At 44.4% G+C, this 23,758-nt stretch overlaps 2 protein-coding genes across 3 annotated transcripts; one reads left to right on the top strand and one right to left on the bottom strand.

Moving 5' to 3' along the window:
• Positions 1-341: 341 nt before the first annotated feature.
• On the bottom strand, positions 342-14,950 carry LOC311140661 (putative tetratricopeptide repeat protein 41). The gene is given in 18 exon segments (XM_084175818.1): positions 342-470; positions 793-943; positions 1,104-1,293; positions 2,684-2,814; positions 2,935-2,994; positions 3,112-3,299; positions 3,502-3,691; positions 3,938-4,177; positions 4,339-4,477; positions 4,814-5,067; positions 5,070-5,106; positions 5,259-5,422; positions 9,646-9,863; positions 10,040-10,226; positions 10,408-10,447; positions 10,451-10,568; positions 10,570-11,212; positions 14,700-14,950. Coding segments are annotated over 17 exon segments (2,964 nt in total). The 5' UTR covers positions 11,178-11,212; positions 14,700-14,950; the 3' UTR covers positions 342-421.
• Positions 14,951-15,835: 885 nt separating this feature from the next.
• LOC311140452 (endoplasmin-like) lies at positions 15,836-23,756 on the top strand. Of its 2 annotated transcripts, none has more exons than XM_084175514.1 (17): positions 15,836-15,970; positions 16,887-16,989; positions 17,461-17,602; positions 18,028-18,144; positions 18,561-18,892; positions 19,408-19,648; positions 19,770-19,886; positions 20,152-20,289; positions 20,406-20,483; positions 21,035-21,100; positions 21,199-21,468; positions 21,966-22,211; positions 22,357-22,493; positions 22,651-22,729; positions 22,845-23,000; positions 23,247-23,342; positions 23,469-23,756. In XM_084175514.1, exons 1-17 carry the CDS (start codon positions 15,922-15,924, stop codon positions 23,493-23,495), a joined length of 2,394 nt encoding a protein of 797 aa, XP_084031640.1. In that variant the 5' UTR covers positions 15,836-15,921; the 3' UTR covers positions 23,496-23,756. The 2 variants fall into 2 exon arrangements, with proteins under 2 accessions (XP_084031640.1, XP_084031641.1); XM_084175515.1 differs by having other exon boundaries at positions 23,259-23,342; positions 23,469-23,583.
• Positions 23,757-23,758: the final 2 nt, after the last annotated feature.

Here is a 23,758-nt window from a genome sequence, read left to right as displayed (position 1 = left end):
GTGCGGAGGAGCGGGGTGACGTGAGAGAACTTGGGAAGGTTGAACACCAGACGGGCTGCAGTGTTCTGGATGAGTTGTAGGGGTTTAATGGCACAGGCAGGGAGCCCAGCCAACAGCGAGTTGCAGTAATCCAGATGGGAGATGACAAGTGCCTGGATTAGGACCTGTGCCGCTTCCTGTGTAAATTAGGGTCGTACTCTGCGAATGTTGTAGAGCATGAACCTACAGGATCGGGTCACCGCTTTGATGTTAGCGGAGAACGACAGGGTGTTGTCCAGGGTCATGCCAAGGTTCTTTGCACTCTGGGAGGAGGACACAACGGAGTTGTCAACCGTGATGGCGAGATCATGGAGCGGGCAGTCCTTCCCCGGGAGGAAGAGCAGCTTCGTCTTGCCGAGGTTCAGCTTGAGGTGGTGATCCGTCATCCACACTGATATGTCTGCCAGACATGCAGAGATGCGATTCGCCACCTGGTTATCAGAAGGGGGAAAGGAGAAGATTAATTGTGTGTCGTCTGCGTAGCAATGATAGGAGAGACCAGTGCCTCCTGATCTTCAAGGCAACCTGGAGGTGCTTCTCAGCACCATGTGGGTCTTGCAGGCGTATTAGCCTGTCACATATACAAATACAATCTAAACTTGCCTAAATTGAGTCATAAAGTATCAAAAGTAATTCACATGGGATTTAGGTCTAAAAACAGCAAAAGACATACAAACACACACCTGTAGCTGAACATGTGAAGTATAGACATGTCACATGAGACTGTACCTATTTATGCTATTTAATACACACCTGTGTATACCACAGAGCAGTGATACAGTGGCCTCAGCACACAGGTGGAGTTTGTGGTGTCCCATGTTGATGATGTCACTGAGGATCTGAGAGGCCTCGATGGTTGGGCCGTCTGCAAACAGCAGCTGGCAGAGTACACAAAGCAACTTACCTGATAGGGGCGATACATGAAATACATATAATTTCAGCACACTAAAAGCATTTACTTACTTTGTGAATGAAAATATTACTTTTTGAATTAAAATATATATCATCGGGTTGCTTATTTAAAAACCTGAGACCCATAGTGCCCCAACTCTATGGACAAATACCCTTTCTAACAGTGATTCCCTCATCTCTCTCAAGGCAGGTAGTGGTCAGAGTCTGGGTGCTCTCCAGAGCTGATCTACAGTGTGTCTCTGCCTCTCTGTGCTGGTCCGTCTCCACATAGAGCTCAGCCAAAGTCTGCCACACTGTACGCAATAACATCACTCTCTCCCTGTCTCGGTCCTGCTCACCAGCCTGAAATGACTGGAAATTGGGAAGCAGTGCGATCGTTTCAGCAGGCTGAATGAAAGCCTTTCATAATTGAGTGAAAGTCTATACATTAAGAACATAAAATGGTATTACTAGAGCAATTACAGTGTTCATGTAAAGCATAGACTCTCGGCGGGTCTGACCTAGAGTATGTGGACAACTACAAATACCTAGGTGTCTGGTTAGACTGTAAACTCTCCTTCCAGACTCACATTAAGCATCTCCAATCAAAAGTTAGATCTAGAATCGGCTTCCTATTTCGCAACAAAGCCTCCTTCACTCATGCTGCCAAACATGCCCTCGTAAAACTGACTATCCTACCGATCCTTGACTTCGGCAATGTAATTTACAAAATAGCCTCCAACACTCTACTCAGCAAATTGGATGTAGTCTATCACAGTGCCATCCGTTTTGTCACCAAAGCCCCATATACTACCCACCATTGTGACCTGTACGCTCTTGTTGGCTGGCCCTCACTACATATTCGTCGCCAAACCCACTGGCTCCAGGTCATCTATAAATCACTGCTAGGCAAATCCCCGTCTTATCTTAGCTCACTGGTCACCATAGCAACACCCACCCGTAGTCTGCGCTCCAGCAGGTATATCTCACTGGTCATCCCCAAAGCCAATACCTCCTTTGGCCGCCATTCCTTCCAGTTCTCTGCTGCCAATGACTAGAACAACTGCAAAAATCTCTGAAGCTATAGACTCTTATCTCCCTCACTAACTTTAAGCGTCAGTTGTCAGAGCAGCATACCGATCATTGCACCTGTACACAGCCATTCTGAAATTAGCCCACCCAACTACCTCATCCCCATATTGTTATTTATTTTGCCAATTTGCACCCCAGTATCTCTATTTGCACATCATCTTTTGCACATCTATCATTCCAGTGTTAATACGAAATTGTAACTATTTTGCAGTATGGCCTATTTATTGCCTTACCTCCATAACTTACTACATTCGCATATATATTTTCTGTTTGTATTTTTTACTTTATGTTTTGTTTACCCCATATGTAACTCTGTGTTGTTGTTTTTATCGCACTGCTTTGCTTTATCTTGGCCAGGTCGCAGTTGTAAATGAGAACTTGTTCTCAACTGGCTTACCTGGTTAAATAAAGGTTAAATAAAAAATAAAATAAAAATAGCAGCTAGTATTTAAAAGGGAAAATCCACTCAAAAACAATATTTTGGTATTTTTTTAATTAGTCCACTGTTGATACATTCCCAAATGTTTTGCATGTCAGCAGTTACTTTTTCAATATATTTTGCATTATCATGATGATGTAGCCGGTATCAACAGTGGACTAATGAAAATAATATCCATTTTGAGTGGTTTCCCTTTACGAGTGAGTGGTGGGTCTACTTCACCTGTGTGAGTGTGTTCTCAGCCTGCAGTAGGAGCTGTTCTGCTTCCCCCTTCCTGTTCAGACAGAGCAGCAACTCAGAGATCAACAACTCCACTCTCCCTTTCACACCTGGATCCCACTGACAACCATCTCCTACAGGTGGGGAACAAACAACAAAAACAGTCATCATCACTGGTCACATAGGATCAGTGATGATGACTGGTAACAGATCACTTAGACATCATCAATAATCAATTTGTTATCAGTGATTACCGTTGCCGTCACTTTGGGACTCAGTCATGAAGGCCCTGTTGCTGTGTACCTCTCTCTGCTCTGGATTGAATGGAGACAATAGCTACATTATTTACGGATGGTATATCTACAATTTTATGACGTTATAACTGATCACCACTGAATTTGTGTTGAAATGTGTAGCGATGACGATTTTACCTGTATATGTAGCAGGAGGGAATGCCCATCGCCCTGATTGGTTAAGAGTAGGAGGGTGGCATCCCTTACCCAGCAGGCTCCGGTACGAGGTGTCATAACCTCTGAGGATCAGGAGAGTCCAGTAACTGACAACATCTATTCTCAGCTGAGAAGACTGGCTCCAACTTGTAGACAGGTGCTCTACAGTCCTAGGGATAGAGAGTAAGTGGATACCTTTATGTAAATAAATGATAAACATGTCAATCTGTAATCCAATAAAAAGGCTCACACAGTTTTTAAGTGTTAGGTTAAATATATGATGACAGTTAATCTGCAGCTAAACTATTTTACCCAACAGTAACTGTGTACCCCTAGTGTCCTTATGGGTGAGGTGTATATCCATGCTCTTACTGTGGATCTATGAAGAAGGTGTGTAGCTCCCTCCAGGCCTCACTCTGCTCCAGGTGCCAGGGGAGCTCCTCCAGGATCTGAGGCCAGCTACAGATCTCCCTGCCCTGCCTCTGGAAGAACTGGGCCAGGCTGAGATGGGAGCCCCGTCTGGTCTTCCTCAAGCCCCCTGGACCTTTACCGGGCCGGACCCCTACAGAGCAAAAAGCAGAAGACTTAGGAGAAGTGTAAATGAAATGATTGGTCACAGTTGGACTCCTTAGTGCCAAAGAGTTCCACTTACATGCAGATACTCCACTTTCATTGTTAGACAAAGATGATCAACCAAGTAAAAAGCACCACCATGTTGGAAGGACCAACAAATGAAGGCCATTGTAGAATGTCCATTCTATGCTTTCTATTTCTATGCTTGTAACTTCTGCTCCCGTCTGCCACTCACTCAGCAGGAGGAGGTCCATGGTTTGGCCCAGTGATTGGTGGGTGAGGCTCAGTGTTCCATTGGGTCTCTCCTGTACCCAGGGCCCAGCAGCAGTGCGGAACCGGGCCCACTCCAGAGGTAGAACCCGTATAGACCCAGGGTAACCAAGAACCTCCAGCAGAACCAGGACCAGCTCCTCAGTCAGCCCAGCATGGGAGAGGTGAACCAGGCATAGAGTGTCCCATACCCAGCCTCTGAGATCTGGAGAGAAGGAGGGAGTAAGGTTAGATGCAACAATTCATCAACTAACTAATAATGTTAATGCTTGACCTTTATTGAGAAAACATTACAGTGGCGATTCTTGCTGTATGGCAATTTTTCTATCACAACTGAATAATTAGAGAGGGTAAAGATGATCCCACCTATCTTGGACACGTGAGAGGTAGGTCCTCCTGTCCCTTTGGCTGGACTGGCCGTACACTCATTGACCCCACCATAGTCATTGATCCAGCTCTGAATCACCCTGGCCCACAGCACTGCCATAGAATCCACCTCTACATACTCCTCTATCAACATTTACATTTTACATTTTAGTCATTTAGCAGACACTCTTATCCAGAGCGACTTACAGTTAGTGAGTGCATACATAAACAAAATTCATACTGGCCCCCCGTGGGAATCGAACCCACAACCCTGGCGTTGCAAACACCATGCTCTACCAACTGAGCTACATCCCTGCCAGCCATTCCCTCCCCTACCCTGGACGACGCTGGGCCAATTGTGCGCCGCCCCATGGGTCTCCCGGTCGCGGCCGGCTACGACAGAGCCTGGATTCGAACCAGGATCTCTAGTGGCACAGCTAGCACTGCCATGCAGTGCCTTAGACCACTGCGCCACTCGGGAGTACAACTCCTCCTCCTCCTCCTTTCCCCTCAGGACACAGCACGTCTGCAGCTCGCTAGCCACCACCGCCAGGAACAGCGGCAGGAGACCCATTCCCAGCCTGGTAGTGGTCCCCAAGATGAATTGCAGCAGGGTCCTGTGTGGCTCCAGGCAGGGCAGGGTAAGGTGTTGGAGTAGGACGCTGCGGCGGAGGGTCAGCCTCTGGTAGGTGAGGTCTGTGGAGGTCGCTGTGATAAGGAGCTTACACTGGGGGGCAGAAGGTCAGGGAGCCAGCGTAGGTCCTTCACCTGACAATGAATGAATACACTTTATTAATTCATGTTCACTATATAAAATAATATGCTTTGTTTTTCATCTGGATTTCTTTGAAAGCTATCAATGTAAAATACACTGTACAAGAACCACCACTGGTAGTGGTCTGGGCAAAGTAAGGCATTACCTCCTGCATTGAGAGCCCAAGAGACCCGGTCAGTCTGTCCAGTCCATCCAGAACCAGAACACAGGGTCCTAGAGCAGCTGCAGCAGAGAAGGCCTGAACCACAACATGGAATGACCTGGGCTTTACATGATGCTGCAACTCTTCACTCCACTCAGCCTGGGGACCTAGTACAGAGACACAATAACAACCCTTCACTCCACTCAGCCTGAGGGCCTAGTATAGAGACACAATAACAACCCTTCACTCCACTCAGCCTGGGGACCTAGTACAGAGACACAATAACAGTAAATGTGGAGCCTTAACAACGACAAAGGAAAATACCACTCAGACGTAATTGTTTCATTAGCCCACTGTTGATACAGTCCCAAAATGTTTTGCATGTTAGCAATCAAGTTTTCAAGATATAGAACTTTCAAAATATAGAAAGTGTCACAGTATGATGTGTGGACTAATGAAACAAATACCAAAATATAGTTTTTTTGTGGAATTCTCATTTAAAGTTTTCCTTCTGGGCTGCACTAAAAATAAATACTAAAAGCACTATTAGCCTCTTTGTCTATGGCTGTCTGTTTATGCCATGGCCATGTGTGTCACTGAACAACAATGCATCTACATGTATGACATGGTTGGTACAGTGGCTTGCGAAAGTATTCACCCCCTTGGCATTTTTCCTATTTTGTTGCCTTACAACCTGGAATTAAAATGGATTTTTTGGTGGTTTGTATCATTTGATTTACATCCCTACCACTTTGAAGATGCAAAATGTTTTTTCTTGTGAAACAAACAAGAAATAAGACAAAAAAACAGAAAACTTGAGCGTGCATAACTATTCACCCCCACAAAGTCAATACTTTGTAGAACCACCTTTTGCAGCAATTACAGCTGCAAGTCTCTAGGGGTATGTCTCTATAAGCTTGGCACATCTAGCCACTGGGATGTTTTGCCATTCTTCAAGGCAAAACTGCTCCAGCTCCTTCAAGTTGGATGGGTTCCGCTGGTGTACAGCAATCTTTAAGTCATACCACAGATTCTCAATTGGATTGAGGTCTGGGCTTTGACTAGGCCATTCCAAGACATTTAAATGTTTCCCCTTAAACCACTCGAGTGTTGCTTTAGCAGTATGCTTAGGGTCATTGTCCTGCTGGAAGGTGAACCTCCGTCCCAGTCTCAAATCTCTGGAAGACTGAAACAGGTTTCCCTCAAGAATGTCCCTGTATTTAGCGCCATCCATCATTCCTTTAATTCTGACCAATTTCCCAGTCACTGCCGATGAAAAACATCCCCACAGCATGATGCTGCCACCATCATGCTTCACTGTGGGGATGGTGTTCTCGGGGTGATGAGAGGTGTTGGGTTTGCGCCAGACATAGCGTTTTCCTTGATGGCCAAAAAGCTCAATTTTATTCTCATCTGACCAGAGAACCTTCTTCCATATGTTTGGGGAGTCTCCCACATCGCTTTCGGCGAACACCAAATGCTTATTTTTTTCTTTAAGCAATGGCTTTCTTCTGGCCACTTTTCCGTAAAGCCCAGCTCTGTGGAGTGTACGGCTTAAAGTGGTCCTATGGACAGACACTCCAATCTCCGCTGTGGAGCTTTGCAGCTCCTTCAGGGTTATCTTTGGTCTCTTTGTTGCCTCTCTGATTAATGCCCTCCTTGCCTGGTCCATGAGTTTTGGTGGGCGGCCCTCTCTTGGCAGGTTTGTTGTGGTGCCATATTCTTTCAATTTTTTAATAATGGATTTAATGGTGCTCCGTGGGATGTTCAAAGTTTCTGATTTTTTTTTATAACCCAACCCTGATCTGTACTTCTACACAACTTTGTCCCTGACCTGTTTGGAGAGCTCCTTGGTCTTCACTTCATGGTGCCGCTTGCTTGGTGGTGCCCCTTGCTTAGTGGTGTTGCAGACTCTGGGGCCTTTCAGAACAGGTGTATACAGTGAGGGAAAAAAGTATTTGATCCCCTGCTGATTTTGTATGTTTGCCCACTGACAAAGACATGATCAGTCTATAATTTTAATGGTAGGTTTATTTGAACAGTGAGAGACAGAATAACAACAACAAAATCCAGAAAAACGCATGTCAAAAATATTATAAATTGATTTGCATTTTAATGAGGGAAATAAGTGTTTGACCCCCTCTCAATCCGAAAGATTTCTGGCTCCCAGGTGTCTTTTATACAGGTAACGAGCTGAGATTAGGAGCACACTCTTAAAGGGAGTGCTCCTAATCTCAGCTTGTTACCTGTATAAAAGACACCTGTCCACAGAAGCAATCAATCAATCAGATTCCAAACTATCCACCATGGCCAAGACCAAAGAGCTCTCCAAGGATGTCAGGGACAAGATTGTAGACCTACACAAGGCTGGAATGGGCTACAAGACCATCGCCAAGCAGCTTGGTGAGAAGGTGACAACAGTTGGTGTGATTATTCGCTAATGGAAGAAACACAAAAGAACTGTCAATCTCCCTCTGCCTGGGGCTCCATTCAAGATCTCACCTCGTCGAGTTGCAATGATCATGAGAACGGTGAGGAATCAGCCCAGAACTACACGGGAGGATCTTGTCAATGATCTCAAGGAAGCTGGGACCATAGTCACCAAGAAAACAATTGGTAACACACTGCGCCCGCAAGGTCCCCCTGCTCAAGAAAGCACATATACAGGACCGTCTGAAGTTTGCCAATGAAAATCTGAATGATTCAGAGGAGAACTGGGTGAAAGTGTTGTGGTCAGATGAGACCAAAATCGAGCTCTTTGGCATCAACTCAACTCGCCGTGTTTGGAGGAGGAGGAATGCTGCCTATGACCCCAAGAACACCATCCCCACCTTCAAACATGGAGGTGGAAACATTATGCTTTGGGGGTGTTTTTCTGCTAAGGGGACAGGACAACTTCACCGCATCAAAGGGACGATGGACGGGGCCATGTACCGTCAAATCTTGGGTGAGAACCTCCTTCCCTCAGCCAGGGCATTGAAAATGGATCGTGGATGTGGTATTCCAGCATGACAATGACCCAAAACACATGGCCAAGGCAACAAAGGAGTGGCTCAAGAAGAAGCACATTAAGGTCCTGGAGTGGCCTAGCCAGTCTCCAGACCTTAATCCCATAGAAAATGTGTGGAGGGAGCTGAAGGTCCGAGTTGCCAAACGTCAGCCTCGAAACCTTAATGACTTGGAGAAGATCTGCAAAGAGGAGTGGGACAAAACCCCTCCTGAGATGTGTGCAAACCTGGTGGCCAACTACAAGAAACGTCTGACCTCTGTGATTGCCAACAAGGGTTTTGCCACCAAGTACTAAGTCATGTTTTGCAGAGGGGTCAAATACTTATTTCCCTCATTAAAATGCAAATCAATTTATAACATTTTTGACATGCGTTTTTCTGGATTTTTTGGTTGTTATTCTGTCTCTCACTGTTCAAATAAACGTACCATAAAAATTATAGACTGATCATGTCTTTGTCAGTGGGCAAATGTACAAAATCAGCAGGGGATCAAATACTTTTTTCCCTCACTGTATATACTGAGATCATGTGACAGATCATGTGACACTTAGATTGGACACAGGTGGACTTTATTTAACTAATTATGAGACTTCTGAAGGTAATTGGTTTCACCAGATCTTATTTAGGGGCTTCATAGCAAAGGGGGTGAATACATATGCACGCACCACTTTTACGGTATTTATTTTTTAGAATTTTTTGAAACAAGTTATTTTTTTCATTTCACTTCACCAATTTGGACTATGTTGTGTATGTCCATTACATGAAATCCAAATAAAAATCAATTTATATTACAGGTTGTAATGCAACAAAATAGGAAAAACACCAAGGGGGATGAATAGTTTTGCAAGGCACTGTATATCTTGTAGTTAATTTTTTGCTGTTTTCTTGTATTATCATGTTGATTTGTGAATTGTTTGTTCTCAGGGCACCATTGAGAATGAGACCCTGGTTTCAATTAGATTCCCCTGAATAAATAACAAGTATTTAAAAAATAAACAATACCACACTAGTTACTTAGAAGAGTGAGATGAGAGGGAACCATCGGTCTGTCTCACCGTTCTAGACCAGATGAGTGTTATGACAATGTTGACCTTGTTTCTTTCTTGAGAACAAGGTCAGTGATTGGTTTCTCACAAAGTAAATACATATTTTTTAAAGTCAGTAATGAAGTACATCTTATCTAGCAGTAAAGGTTAAAGTCACAGGAAAGGTAATTGAGTGTAAACACATTTCTGAATAAATGTCAAATTGGGAATGTAAGTAGCTATAACGGGTTACATTTGGAAGTGATGGGTTAGATGACAAAGAAGTGAATAGGTTGATGTTATTGTGGTAGTTTCTATCCCTCACAGACATAGCCAATAACACTCCAGAGTGTTTACCGTAATGGGCCAGGCGTAGCTCAGTGGTGATGTGTCTCAGTACAGATCTGATATCCACACTGGAGCTGCTGATTCCACAGAAGTGAGGGATGGCTGGGATTCTAGGGTTCCTCTTCCGGAACTCCTGAAGCCACCAGGCGGCCAGTGAGGACTTCCCACAACCCCTCTCACCACAGAGCAGGAAAATAGACCCCTCTGAATCACGTTTGTCATGATCACTGAGGGCAAAGGGAAATAGGAAGGACAGTCAAAATATGTTGTTCATTGATTAAAAAAAATATCTGAACACTATCAATGCATAACTCCATCTGTATCTACTTTTAAGTATGGCAAATCTCACAGTAATTCAGCACTGATTCAGTTTCCAGCTTAGCGTGGTCACCAAAGTTCTTACCCTGTTAACTTAATGGTTGAATTCCTTGAGGTTGCTAGACTCTGAGATGTGTCAGAATGAGTGAGAGAGGCAGTACATGTGTTAAGTGCCTCCATGACAGCAGTGGTCTGGGTGGAGGGGGCAAACGAGCGACACAGAGCCTGGACAGCACCTTCATGATAACATCTATCTAGGGAGTCCAGGAGGCCTAAAGAGCAGGGGAGAAATCACTGCTTTAGGACTTGGAAGATAAGGCAGACCACTGAAAAACACAATAAATATGAACCGGACTGAGCTACGTTAGTCATCTTCACCGTCTTTTCAAAGCAGGTTGAACTAAATTGAATTAAACAAAGTAGATGTAAACAGAACTAGGTCAACTAACAGACTTAACTGAGCTGAACAGGTTGGCTGCTGGTCCAGGGTCCCTTAGAGCTGTTCCATGAGAACCCTCCAGTCCCTCTTCACCAGGTCCCCCAGATCCTGCAGCGTTCTGAAGAACCTTACAGGTTGCAGGCTGTCCACTATCCTGTTCTTCAGCTCCCTGGCTGTGTCTCTCCTCTTCTGTCTGTTTGGAGAACATACACAGCAACGACCTCTGACCTTCATCTGTGTACCTGTCTTCATCCTCCTCTTCCCCCTGGAAAGAGTAGTCTCTGAAGTAGAAGAAGCAGTGTCTGGTGTCACCCATAAGGGCTGCCTGGGTGATCTGCAGCTCTGTCAGGGAGCACTTCTGGTTCCTCCCTGTGAGGACCCAGGGGTAGCCTCCCTCCGCTGCAACATGCAGGTTCCTCTCCACCCCAGAGAGAGCTTCTCGTTCTGGACCAGCAGCTGGGAGAGGTGGGGGGTCCTGCTCCGGCCTGGAGGGGCCGTATCGGTGGCCCAGGAGGCAGAGGAAGGAGGAGGAGCGGGTGATGAGGTCTAGACTGATCTTCAACTGCTGGGAGGAGAGGGGGTTACTATTGACAGGGAGGTCAGAGGGACGATGGCTCTCCCTGTCACCCCACTGGTCTGAAGCAGGTGCCTCTGGCCTGCTCAGATAGTGCCACTCTTCAGCGAGGTCTCCAGGTACGGAACACAGCACGGGCTGGAGAGGAGCAGTGACAGGAGGGGTGGTGGAGTTCGACCCTCCCCGGCCTCCTCCCCCCTGTGGGTCCATCTCAGGCCGTTGTAGCTGTGACCTGCTGTGCTTGTCTGAACAAAATAATGAAACACAGGCATATCAGGAATAATCATCAACTAGATATCTAGCTACAGTATTTGGCAAGTACATGGTATTCTTGGTGTAAGTATGCACTGCAAATTCATGACATGCAGGGAACACTGCATATTTCCCACATAAAACTGCTCAGTGACTGGAGATCTACAGAACTAGAGGGGAACATTTTGACTTCCCCACATTTACTGTAACCTAGGCCTATAGACTGAGCTGTGGTAGACGGCGCATGAGGGGAAGTGCATCACCAGACAGGAAGTAGAACATGGAGGTGGAACCCATTCAGGCAGGTCTCACTGTCATCACAGGAGACACTTAAATGTTTTGTGAGAAAAGTATTGGTAACAGAAGTGAAAACAAATAGAGAACTCAATCAAAGGAGATATTGTTATCTAGATTTTTTATATGTAGATTTTCTGGTACCAAATTAGGCTTGAGTGATTAGAGGGTTACATAAAGATACAGAGAAGTACTTCACAACGGCAGAATACAAAACTATCCAAAAAATCCTATAAATTCATAAAAGCTTCCTGTTCTACTGTAATTTTTTTAAATTAAGATTAACTCACACCTAATAAAGCTCAATAAGTGAAAACATCTAGCTTGATGTAGGCCTAACCTGTAACATAAATGAACACTGAGTGTGTCTCAGATATGTTACATGTTCAGTGGACTGTTGACAGGAACCATTTCAAGCTGCCTCGCGGTGTCTTCTGACTGGCCAGTCTTCTGGCAGAAGTTATGGGAAGCGAAGGCATAGAAACGGATTCAGGCAACTGTTGGCATAGGTCAGAAATACCACAAAATACAACATGATACAGAAGTGTTTCAAGTTTTCCCACTTGGCCAAATGTCCTGACATGTTTAGGATGATAACAACTTGGAATGGCATCGAACCGATGACGAAAGTCACAATGATGCGGGTCACAAGTCTGGTCATCCTGGACTTCCGGAAGAAAGCTGAATGTTTCACTCACTTATGGAGGCGGATGTAGGATGTTAGTAGGAGGGATACAGGTAATACTAATCCAAATATCGCCATCACCAAACCTCCCACCCCGGGGCTATACTTTTGTTTATTATAATAGTTGTTAACACAATGGAGATGCCCGTCCTCCCCCTCCACCATGTTGACTGTCAGGAACGGTGAAGATATTACAACCACAACACCCCACAGTGTGGGAAACAACCACTGCCCCACGCCACCTGGCCCAGCACTAGGGTGCAGAACTTGGTAGTAGCGCTGGACACTCATCAACAGGATGATCAGCAGGCTGGAGAATGTACAGCAGTAGGCAACGAAGACAAAGAGCTTGCAGAGACTGTTGCCCAAGTCCCAGCTGAAGTATTCCATAGACCAGTGGCGGCTCCTGAAAAAATTCTCAGGGGGGGCAATTTTTCTGATGATTTAGGTGACCTACACACATTTTTAAAAAGATATGTCCAGCAACAACATGAAGACAGGGGCAGCATATAAGTCAATACCAGAAGCATTTATTGACTGATCTCAAAAGTGTTGGCTTACCAGGGTTGGTGGAGCCCTCAGTTTCATCTTTGCCTCGCAAAGCTAACTCAAACACTCCGCAAAACTTGTCCACCAGTATCTGTCTTTTTATCTCACGTTGTACATCTCTTAAAGCCTGTCTATCACCCCCAGCATAAACTGCCTTCTTCCTATCAAGTAGTGATTTTAGATGTTTTGATACCCAAGGCTTGTTGTTAGGGAAGATTTTACAGGTCTTAGTAGGCACAACTGACTCAACACAGAAGTTTACATAGTCTGAAATAACCTCTGTGAGTTCATCCAGATCAGAGCTGCTGTCCTCAAATACCTCCCACATTGTACAGTCAAAACACCCCAAGTGATACTGTTGTCATTCCAGATCTGGACAGTTTTAACTGTGGGTTTCTCCCTCTCCAGGAGGCGACAGTAAATTGGCCTGAGGTAGACCACATTGTGGTCTGATGTCCCCAGAGGAGGTCTGGTGGTGGCAGAGAACGCCTTTGGTATTGTCCCATAGCACAAATCAAGAGTCCTATTTTTCCTAGTGTGACATTTCACATACTGATGGTATGTGCGCAAGACTTTGTGCAAGGTACAGTTGTTAAAATCCCCTAAAATAAATTTGGGTGCGTCGGGGGAGATGGATTCCAGTTTCTGTGACAGATTATAAATAATCTCTGATGCCTTTGTTATATTAGCTTTTGGTTGAATGTACACAACGGTAACAAACAATTGGGGGAACTCACGGGGCAGATAGTAAGGTCGCAGTGACACAGAAAGCAGTTCAATGTCGGGGGTACAGAGTCGCTCTCTTACCAGGATCGATTTACACCACTGGTCGCTGACAAGCAGGCAGACGCCCCCGCCGTGAAGTTTCCCTGTGACTGTCAGATCGCGGTCCGCTCTGACCAGGGTGAAGCCGGCCGGCTCCACTTCTCTGTCCGGGACTCTGTCATCCAGCCAAGTCTCAGTAAATGCCAGCAAACAGGCCTCCCGATATTCGTGTTGGAAGCGCAGATTCGCTGACAACTCATCTGCTTTCCCCCTCAGTGACTGGGCATTAATCAGCAAGGTGGTGGGTAAGGGAAGTTTGTTCTTAATTTTTTTAAAGTCGTTGTCTGATTCCCCCGCGTTTTCCACGTTTGCATTTGGGTTTGTAATCCACTCGCAGACAATCAGGTATTAGATGGGCCATTGGGATATCCATCGCGTTCGTATTTGAGTTGCATTGTAGTAAAAACTCCCTGCTGTATTGGATTCCGCTGCCAGCAGCGTTTTCATTATTTAGTCCGTTCGTAGCGGGTATGTACACGATCAACAAGATCAGTCCAACACCGTGACCCCACCACTGGAAATCCATGTTTGGCAGAATGTTTGTAAACTAAGTGTACAAATTAAAAACATAAAATAACGCCACTAAGTGTACAAATTAAAAACATAAGATTAAAAACATAAGATAACGCCACACCAAACGTCACACACACTGCAGGTCGCAACAGAGACGCTGCTACCCGCTCTTTTCTTAGTTACGTTCATGGTTACGTTACGTATGACGAAAGCGCGTAAGTGCAAGCCCTCAGACACCCATAGAGATTGTACTGAAAGCTCTGAAATTTGAAAAAAATAGATTTTACATGGGAGTCTATGACAGACTTCTGGGCGATTTTCAACCTGACTGAAATCGCCCCAAAAGGGGGTGGGGCCATTTGAAGCACGACTTTAGCCTGATTGGACATTTAGTGGCAGTGTGGCAGATCAGACGTCTAGATTACAACACTGATAACTACTGTTGCCGTGATATAATTGATTAGAAAAAAAATCCCTTCCTTTTCCCGTTTGGCAGTGCGTCGCCCATATCGCCCTATTGAACACACCGCCCCTGCCATAGACCAATAGGGGCACGCATATTAGCAGGCTCAGCATATCTGACACGCCAGGCTCAATAACAGTTTCATACTCACGTTGTATCTGTACAGATGCCAACAACTGATCACTGCGTTCACTGCTATGTTATGCCCAGAAGATAGCAGAGAGCTAGGACCACTCCAGTGATCATGGTGCCAGTCAGGGGAATCAGGGATTCCAGAGGTGCAGTTGCAGTTGGAACTGTCAATCATTGTGAGACTGAAGATGAGGGAGAATTAGTTGAATTTAATGTAGACGAGCAGCTGAATGTTGTTAGCAGGGGAGAGGTTGGTGGGTAGTGTCTGCAACTGAGACGCCGGCATGGTTTCAATGTGAGGAAGGCGAAAAACTCTGATCACATGAAAAAGAAAGGGGAGGGTCTATTCCACACCAAATATGTTGTGTTGAGGTCTACAACCTGTGACAATCGCACAAACAAGTGAATGCTGGCATTTGAAATAGATTAGTAGCTATTCCAAATAGACTAATTTCATAAATCAAAGCAGAGATGCACACACACCCAAAGTATGCCACAACGTGTGAATGGACAATAGTTGACAAACAAAATTCCATAAAAGTTTTGATACCTGTACTAGTAGTGGCCAAGAGTTTGTCCCAGAGAGGATTGCCAGATCACAAGGCTGTCTGCGTGATCCCGATTAAAATGGCTTACGTTACAAATAAAACCTCAATGGCTATCTGTAGAGTTGGCAAACTAAAAGCATATTTGTATGTAGTCTGAGGGGCTTGATCGTTTTAGTACAGCTACAGCCTCGATGCCAATGCATGCCTGGTACTTCGCTGAGAAGTTGTGCCTGACAAGCCCTAGCAACAGTGGCAGTCAAGGTGAACGTATGGGCTTCCAGATGAGCCTATCATAAATTGTTACACTGTAACAATATCAAAAACAATGTTTCAACAGTGCTGACGAATGTATCTATTTTAAATGACGTGTTGCAATGTATCAGACATTATCTTATCGCTTTATATGATAACTAAATCCTTGTTTAACGTGTAATTCGGCCAATGGAAACTAGCCACGCTTTGAACTTGTACAATCTGACACGTAATACTACGATTGGAAGACTGAAGCGACGAAAGCTTCTGCCATTGGTTATTGTTGTGCGTGGGGGGCAGCTATAGGTCCACTTCATCAATACACCGCCTCCAAAGGGGGGATCAGATACAGTACTCTCCAACCCTGGACGCATACAGTTTCAAGCATTTGCCGGGGTGTAGGAATACAGTACAGTATAGTGATATCTTTTTTCTATTAAAATGAAGCGAATGTGGATTGTAGGCCTCCTTTGGGCTCTTCTAGCTTTCAGTAAGTATGAGTTATAAATTGCATAATAGAATAGAATTTCAACTTCTTTGCTGCAACTTGCCATTTCATTATGTTTTCTTATGATTGCAGTATAAGCAGCAGTAAATGTGCTAAAATGCCATCTTTTGATTGCAGTGCATTGTTTTGTTGACCGATGAGTGTGTCAAATGGGTAACATTGTAGAAGACATAGGACTGACTTGCAAGCTTCTCGTACTTTCTCTTCATCTGAATCCTGTGGAGCCAGACTGTAACATTGAAATGCCTAATGCTTCTCTTTTTTCATTCATCATATCTCGACGTTATGGTTGTTTGCTTTATGAGCACGTTATTCAGAATTTTTACTGAACATTTGTTCCATATTGACACTGCAATGTCATACCTAACACCTCTGCTTCCACAACCACACCGACCAAACAGAAGCAGGATTCTAATCACCCTAATCCCAAACAGTTATACTGTATTTGTACCAGTTATCAACGTCTAACTACCCATACAATAGTATGTTTGCTTTGGACAGTACAATCAGTTTGCTATGGGGGTATAGAGATGGAAACAGCAAAGGTATCAAATCTTTATCAGCAGTGAAGGAACTTTTTCCGGAGCTTATCAGTTTATTAGTACAGTATTGGTCCGTTCTGAGATGGAAAGGTGCCATGCCCTCTATGGATGGAGTCAAGGAGATGTAGTATTGTGGCTGTTATGCTTACTGATAGAGTGGAAGACTGGCTACCAGATGAACTTAGACCCTCAGTAGTGCATTTATGGCCCAGTGGTTGCTCTGTCACATGACATGGGTCAATATAATTTAATACAAAATACTTGTATTTTTATTCGGTTGGGCTTAAGTTACTGGGTACAAGTTTTTATTGTTTAAACCCTCAGATCTATAATGTTTAATTTAATTTTATCTACAGGTTCTGTCAGAGCGGAGGATGAGGTTGACATTGATGGGACAGTGGAGGAGGACTTGGGCAAAAGTAGAGATGGCTCCCGGACAGATGACGAGGTAGTCCAGAGGTAAGTGTGTTTAACTATTTCAGCGAAGAAGAGTGTTCTGTCATGCAGTAAGTCCTGAGACCAACTGGTGACAAGAGCGCCCCATTATCGACTTCACTACTTCCTCCCTCTTTTCCAAAACACAAGCCTTTATACTGACCTTACATGAACCATGGAAAGCACTTTTACCTCCTCTCCTTTCGGCTTGCTATTTTCAGTCAAAGATAAAACCCAAGTACCATCCTCTTATTTGCACAAAGGCTGAGTTGAGATTTGTTTATATACTATTTTATCTTTGGCTTGACACCCATTCCTATTAATCCTGTAGAAGTACACCTGATCATTTTTCAAAGCATTAGAGAGCAACAACATTATAAGGGTTTTCCCTATTGCCAGTCACACAGATAAGGCCTCTAAATATTCCCTTTGGGGAAATCTTGAGTCTATGTACCTTGTTTGTGCTGATCTCTGATTACACTTCTGTTTTTCCAGGGAAGAGGAGGCTATCCAGCTCGATGGCCTGAACGCAGCACAGATAAAGGAAATCCGGGAGAAATCAGAAAAGCATGTTTTCAAGGCTGAGGTGAACAGGATGATGAAGCTCATCATCAACTCCCTGTACAAGAACAAAGAGGTTAGTGTCTGCTCTGGTGATCTGTGTAGATAATGGAGCTTTGAACGTTGACACTTACAGAAATAATAGGGCAATACAATAAATGTTTTTTTTACTCTCATTTGTTTAATTGGTTTAATTAGAAATTAGTTCACAACAAGAGTCCATCTGGCTATCTATCATTACATAAACCTGATAGAGGTTCAGTGAGGTAACTTAAGGTAATTGAATAAGGGTTGAAACAGTTAAGAATGTCATTTAGGGGCTTCGCCCTGCCGGCTTCTCGGGGTAGGTGGGGGCGAGCGCACCCACTGACTAGAGCACCCACTGATGGGGCCGGCCATTCGTATTGTCTTTGTATTGTAGTTGTTTTAATACAAATACAAATCTATACTAAAATCTATACAATTTCACATTTGGTGATGTTTCTTTTTGTCTGTTTTCAGATCTTCCTGAGGGAACTGATCTCCAACGCTTCCGATGCCCTGGATAAGATCCGGTTGCTGTCTCTGACCAATGATGAGGCACTCACTGGTAACGAGGAGCTGACAGTGAAAATCAAGGTATGTTAAGTTACCTCAGCGTTAGCCTTCTGTGTGACCCACCCTTTCAGTCCTCTGACTGTAGGCTAATTAGCAACCCTTCACTGAACTCTCTGGAGTGAAACCTGAGACCGAGAGAGTCGTTAGGGTCTCTAACACCTCTAAATTTACATCTCAGTTTTTGTATTGCAAAAATGACATTAAAACTTTCAACACCTGCGCTTTCCCTTTATGAGTACATGCAAATGAATAATACATACTGTACACACACTCTAGGTTTGCTTTTATTTTATTCTAAATGTGCATAGATTAATAGTAATAAAACAGTAGAATGTTTAAAACTAAGTCTATGTCATGTACAATGCAAAGTCATGTACAATGCAAAGTGATCCAAAACCCAACATAACATTTCACTGTTTGTTTCTCCCCACCTAAAGTCTGACAAGGAGAAGAACATGCTCCACATCACTGACACGGGCATTGGCATGACCAAAGAAGACCTGGTCAGGAACCTGGGCACCATCGCCAAGTCAGGCACCAGCGAGTTCCTCAACAAGATGACAGAGCTGCAGACGGAGGGCCAGTCAACCTCTGAGCTGATTGGTCAGTTCGGCGTGGGCTTCTACTCTGCGTTCCTGGTGGCGGACAAGGTGATCGTGACCACAAAGCACAACAACGGCACGCAGCACATCTGGGAGTCCGACTCCAACGAGTTCTCCGTCATCGAGGACCCCCGCGGGGACACCCTCGGCAGGGGCACCACCATCACGTAAGTCACCAAGGCAACTGTCACTAAGTAGCAACCATTCAGTCAGGCTAGCATTAGGATTAGTGTAGGTGGATGATTTGTACTTACTATGGCAAGTTTTGGCTGGATATGGACAGATCTGTTAATACGTAGTGTATGAAGTAGAAGACGGATAGTTGTTGTTTAGCAACCCTCATAAATAATACATGTGTTACGATGTAGTTATTGCCTCATTTGTACTAACGTTTTTGTCTTTACTGGCTGTGGAATATTCAGTCAAAAGACTTTGTCTAAATTAGGCAGAGACACAAATGTCAAACCAAAGCTGAACTAATAAACGCTCCAAATTGGATTTCACTGTAATTACATTTTGTTTCAGCACTGTGCTGTTTTAAAGGCCAAGACGTCTGTAGTCGCGCTCAGCTGGTGCAGACAGATGAATCTAGTTATTGAAAGGTTGAAAGGTTCACAACTGTAATGACTAACGTTAAGCTCTGACTGGCTCCTCGCTGCAATGCATTCTTTTTCTCCCCTAGTTTGGTGATGAAGGAGGAGGCAACAGACTACTTAGAGCTGGAGACCATCAAGAACCTCGTGAGGAAATACTCCCAGTTCATCAACTTCCCCATCTATGTATGGAGTAGCAAGACTGAGACTGTAGAGGAGCCTATTGATGAGGATGATGCAGAAGCAGAGAAGAAGGATGAAGACACCACTGAGGATGAGGTGGAGGTGGAGGAAGAGGAGGAGGACAAGGACAAGCCAAAGACAAAGAAGGTAAAACATAGTCCTTGAAACAAACTACTGTCTGTAGCAGCAACAGATTCCATAGAAGCGACGCTCAATGGAAGTGGATCTTTCCGTTTTAGTGACTGTCCTTTCTCCTTTTCCCCCTCAGGTGGAGAAGACAGTGTGGGACTGGGAGCTGATGAACGACATCAAGCCCATCTGGCAGAGGCCTGCCAAGGAGGTGGAGGAGGACGAGTACAAGGCCTTCTACAAGACCTTCTCCAGGGTGGGTGTCTGTCTACAGTTTATTCAGACTCACTCTCCTAGCAGACACTCTAATCCATTTAGTGGTTACACAGAAGTCTATTTTCCCATTTAGATTTAGCAGACGTCTCAATGGGTGATCTTAAGTCAGATATGACTCATCTCTGACTGTACATGACCTGAAGTTGTCTTGTCAGGCAAAGCTTCAGTTGCCAGGCGTTCTGGTTTAATGACAGATAGAGGTTGTCTTCGTAAATAACCGCTGACTCTCTGTTGTGTTCTTGCAGGACACAGACGAGCCCATCTCCCACATCCACTTCACAGCAGAGGGGGAGGTCACCTTCAAGTCCATCCTCTTTGTACCTGCCGCAGCTCCCCGGGGACTATTCGACGAGTATGGTTCTAAGAAGAACGACTTCATTAAGGTACCACAGCAATGATTGGTTACAAAGCAACTATTGATTGGCACACAAGCGGTTCTCAGTGCAGTATTGATGTGTCGTATTAGTCTCTGTCAGTAACAATCTTCCATCTCTCTCAGCTCTTTGTGCGTAGAGTTTACATCACTGATGACTTCCATGACATGATGCCTAAGTATTTGAACTTTGTGAAAGGAGTGGTAAGTATTATTCCTTAGTAGATGCATAAACTAACCCACAGGGTTAAGTCTGGTACCAGTCTGTTTAGCCAACATTCCACTCCTTGTCACTCCTGTCATGCTAAACATTGGCATATGACAAGGAGTACAGGGAGTAAAATGTTAGCTAATCAGACTGGTACCCAGGCTAGTTAAGTGCACCCACTGATTGAATGTTAAAGCTGCAATATGTAACTTTTTGGGCGACCCGACCAAATTCACATAGAAATGTGAGTCATAGATCTGTCGTTCTCATTGAAAGCAAGTCTAAGAAGTGGTAGATCTGGTCTATGTGTGCTTTTCTATGCTTCCTGTTCTTAAGTTTCGTTTTTGCGTCTTTTACTTTCGGTTTTGTGCACCAGCTTAAAACAGCTGAAAATACAATATTTTTGGTTATGGAAAATATATTTCTCAACCGTTTGGATGGTATAGTAATTCTCTACACAATACGAACTATTAGAATTTTAGTAACCAGGAAATTGCGACGCGATTTTTGCATATTGCGTCTTAAAATGTATTGTCGTTCTCATCAGGTTGACTCTGATGACCTTCCTCTGAACGTCTCAAGAGAAACTCTCCAGCAACACAAACTTCTCAAGGTGAGGCTTGCTTTCAATTCACTCTCTCAAACAAAGAAACCCAACAGGACCTCACCACTCTGCTAATAGTATACTTAACATGCCTCTTCTTCGGCCAGGTCATTCGCAAGAAGCTGGTGCGCAAGACCCTGGACATGATCAAGAAGATCGCTGAGGAGCAGTACAACGAGAAGTTCTGGAAGGAGTTTGGCACCAACATCAAGCTGGGTGTGATCGAGGACCACTCCAACCGGACCCGTCTGGCCAAGCTGCTACGTTTCCAGACCTCCAGCAGCGACACGGTGCTGGCCAGCCTGGAGCAGTACGTAGAGAGGATGAAGGAGAAGCAGGACAAGATCTACTTCATGGCTGGGACCAGCAGGAAAGAGGTGAGGGTCCGGATGAGAGCACTGTTTTGTGATAGAAAATGGTGACCTTTGAGTAGAATATGTATGGTTGTAAATGTGTATATATACAGTGTATGTATGTATATTATTTTACTGCTCTAGGGATATAATTATTGTTTGGATAACCTTATTTACTATTATGTATAGATTTTTACCTTACATGTTTTCACTCTTTATGCGATGCGCAATGCAGAGAACACCGGAAGAAGAATTATAATTTAATTACCACAGTGAATTATTGTAATGTTTGTTTGTTTGTGTCAATTAATCCCATAAGGGATGGGTTGCCAATTGGCGATTTGACACAAATAAAATGTCATTCATTCATTCATTGTAGAGCATAATGGTGGAGTTAGTTACAAACCTTCTGAAGAGTCAGGATCTGTAAAACATTATCGTAGCCTCCTTCCTATATCAAATTTCCTACCGTTTGCTGTATCGTGCCCTGAGCTTAATTTCCCCTCCATCTTTTCCGGCAGGCCGAGTCCTCTCCCTTCGTGGAGAAGCTGTTGAAAAAGGGTTATGAGGTGATCTACCTGACAGAGCCTGTGGATGAGTACTGTATCCAGGCCCTACCGGAGTTCGACGGCAAGCGCTTCCAGAACGTGGCCAAGGAGGGCGTCAAGTTTGACGAGAGCGACAAGACCAAGGAGAAGAGGGAGGCCCTAGAGAAGGAGTACGAACCTCTCACCACATGGATGAAGGACAGCGCCCTGAAGGACAAGGTTAGGGTTCTTCTCAATTGGCTCGATGGGAATGTGCATTTTTAGTGGATATACACTAGTCAGATAGCATCTCTGTTTTAAAATGTTTGCCCAGGTGTGGAAAAAGCTTCAAAAGCTGAATCTTCTCTGTTTGATCTGTCTGTAGATCGAGAAGGCTGTGCTGTCCCAGAGGCTGACCAACTCCCCCTGTGCCCTGGTAGCCAGCCAGTACGGCTGGTCCGGTAACATGGAGAGGATCATGAAGGCACAGGCCTACCAGACAGGAAAAGACATATCCACAAAGTAAGCAATGTGAAACCATTTTGACCTAATGTACAGTATATGTTCTGTGGGATAAGACATTACTCACAAGAACTCGTAGTGGCTCAAGTCCTAGAGGACGTCGACATAGTTTCTGCTTTTTACTCTGTATTGACACCTTTTTATTTCTGTTTTCCAGTTATTATGCAAGCCAGAAAAAAACACTTGAGATCAACCCCAAACACCCTCTGATTAAAGAAATGTTGAAGAGAATAAATGTGAGTACCATTTTGAATTGAACACAAATTACTTTACCGGGCATGCAAATTTACGCCAATGAATCATAGGTTCCTAACAGTATGTAACAGTATCGAATTCTCCTCCCTACCTCAGGATAATGCAGAGGACCAGACGGCCTCAGACCTGGCTGTAGTGCTGTTTGAGACGGCCACACTACGGTCAGGCTACCAGCTGGCTGACACCAAGGCCTATGGAGACAGGATAGAACGCATGCTCCGACTCAGCATGAACGTGGACCTCAATGAAGAGGTACGCTCAATATAACTAATATTACCCACATGCAAACAGGATCTGAATTAGGTTAACAAGTACTTCCTGGTACTTTACCAATATAATAAACACTCTGACTATGCAAAGTGTGTTATAATGCAGTACATCAAGGTTGGATTCTGTATACTAGTAAACATAGCAGAGCAGATTTAGGGATGAGCGGAATGGGCACTAAGTGATGCTAAGTTATATCTTCGCTTATCTTAACTTCCTTACCTATCATAGCCAGAGGAGGAGCCAGAGGAGGAGCCAGAGGAACAAGCAGAGGAACAAGCAGAGGAAGAGGAGGTTAAAGCGGATGAGGAGGCAGATGAAGATTCGGTAAGATGGGAGGGGAGTCTAGCACAGAAAAAGAGGATTAGTAATGTTAGTAAGACATGCAATGTATAATATGATGGACTTTTTGCTTCAAATATACGGATGTGTTTTTCACTTTGCTCTTTCCAGGGAGCCACAGGAAGGGATGAGCTGTGAGACGGACTGAGTTTGGGGGTGGGAGGGAAGGGTGAGGGTGCGAACTGGGGAGCAGAGCTTTGACTGGAACTAGGTGCATCTTCTCTGCTGAAAAGGAGCAGGTGGGTGTTTGGATTTTTTAGGAGCTTGTGTTGATTATGTTTTTGTTTGTTTTCTACATTCCTACATGACTGTAAATTTGTTAATATTTAACTGAGCAGGATATGGTTATGGAGTGCTGACTTCCTGTCACGAGAACCATTAAATGTTTCCGGAAAGGTCGT

The sequence above is a fragment of the Coregonus lavaretus genome (assembly GCF_964263955.1).
Source record: "Coregonus lavaretus genome assembly, chromosome: 13".
NCBI lineage: Eukaryota > Metazoa > Chordata > Actinopteri > Salmoniformes > Salmonidae > Coregonus > Coregonus lavaretus.
The sequence above is the reverse complement of the archived record's forward strand: the minus strand, read 5'-3'. Positions and strand labels throughout refer to the sequence as shown.

Excerpts from the sequence above, each read along its gene's own strand:
- LOC311140452 (XM_084175514.1), top strand. The coding sequence starts at position 15,922 with ATGAAGCGAATGTGGATTGTAGGCCTCCTTTGGGCTCTTCTAGCTTTC. Across the intron at positions 20,484-21,034 it reads TGAACTTTGTGAAAGGAGTG|GTTGACTCTGATGACCTTCC; the intron begins GTAAGTATTATT and ends CGTTCTCATCAG. Across the intron at positions 22,494-22,650 it reads GGAAAAGACATATCCACAAA|TTATTATGCAAGCCAGAAAA; the intron begins GTAAGCAATGTG and ends TCTGTTTTCCAG.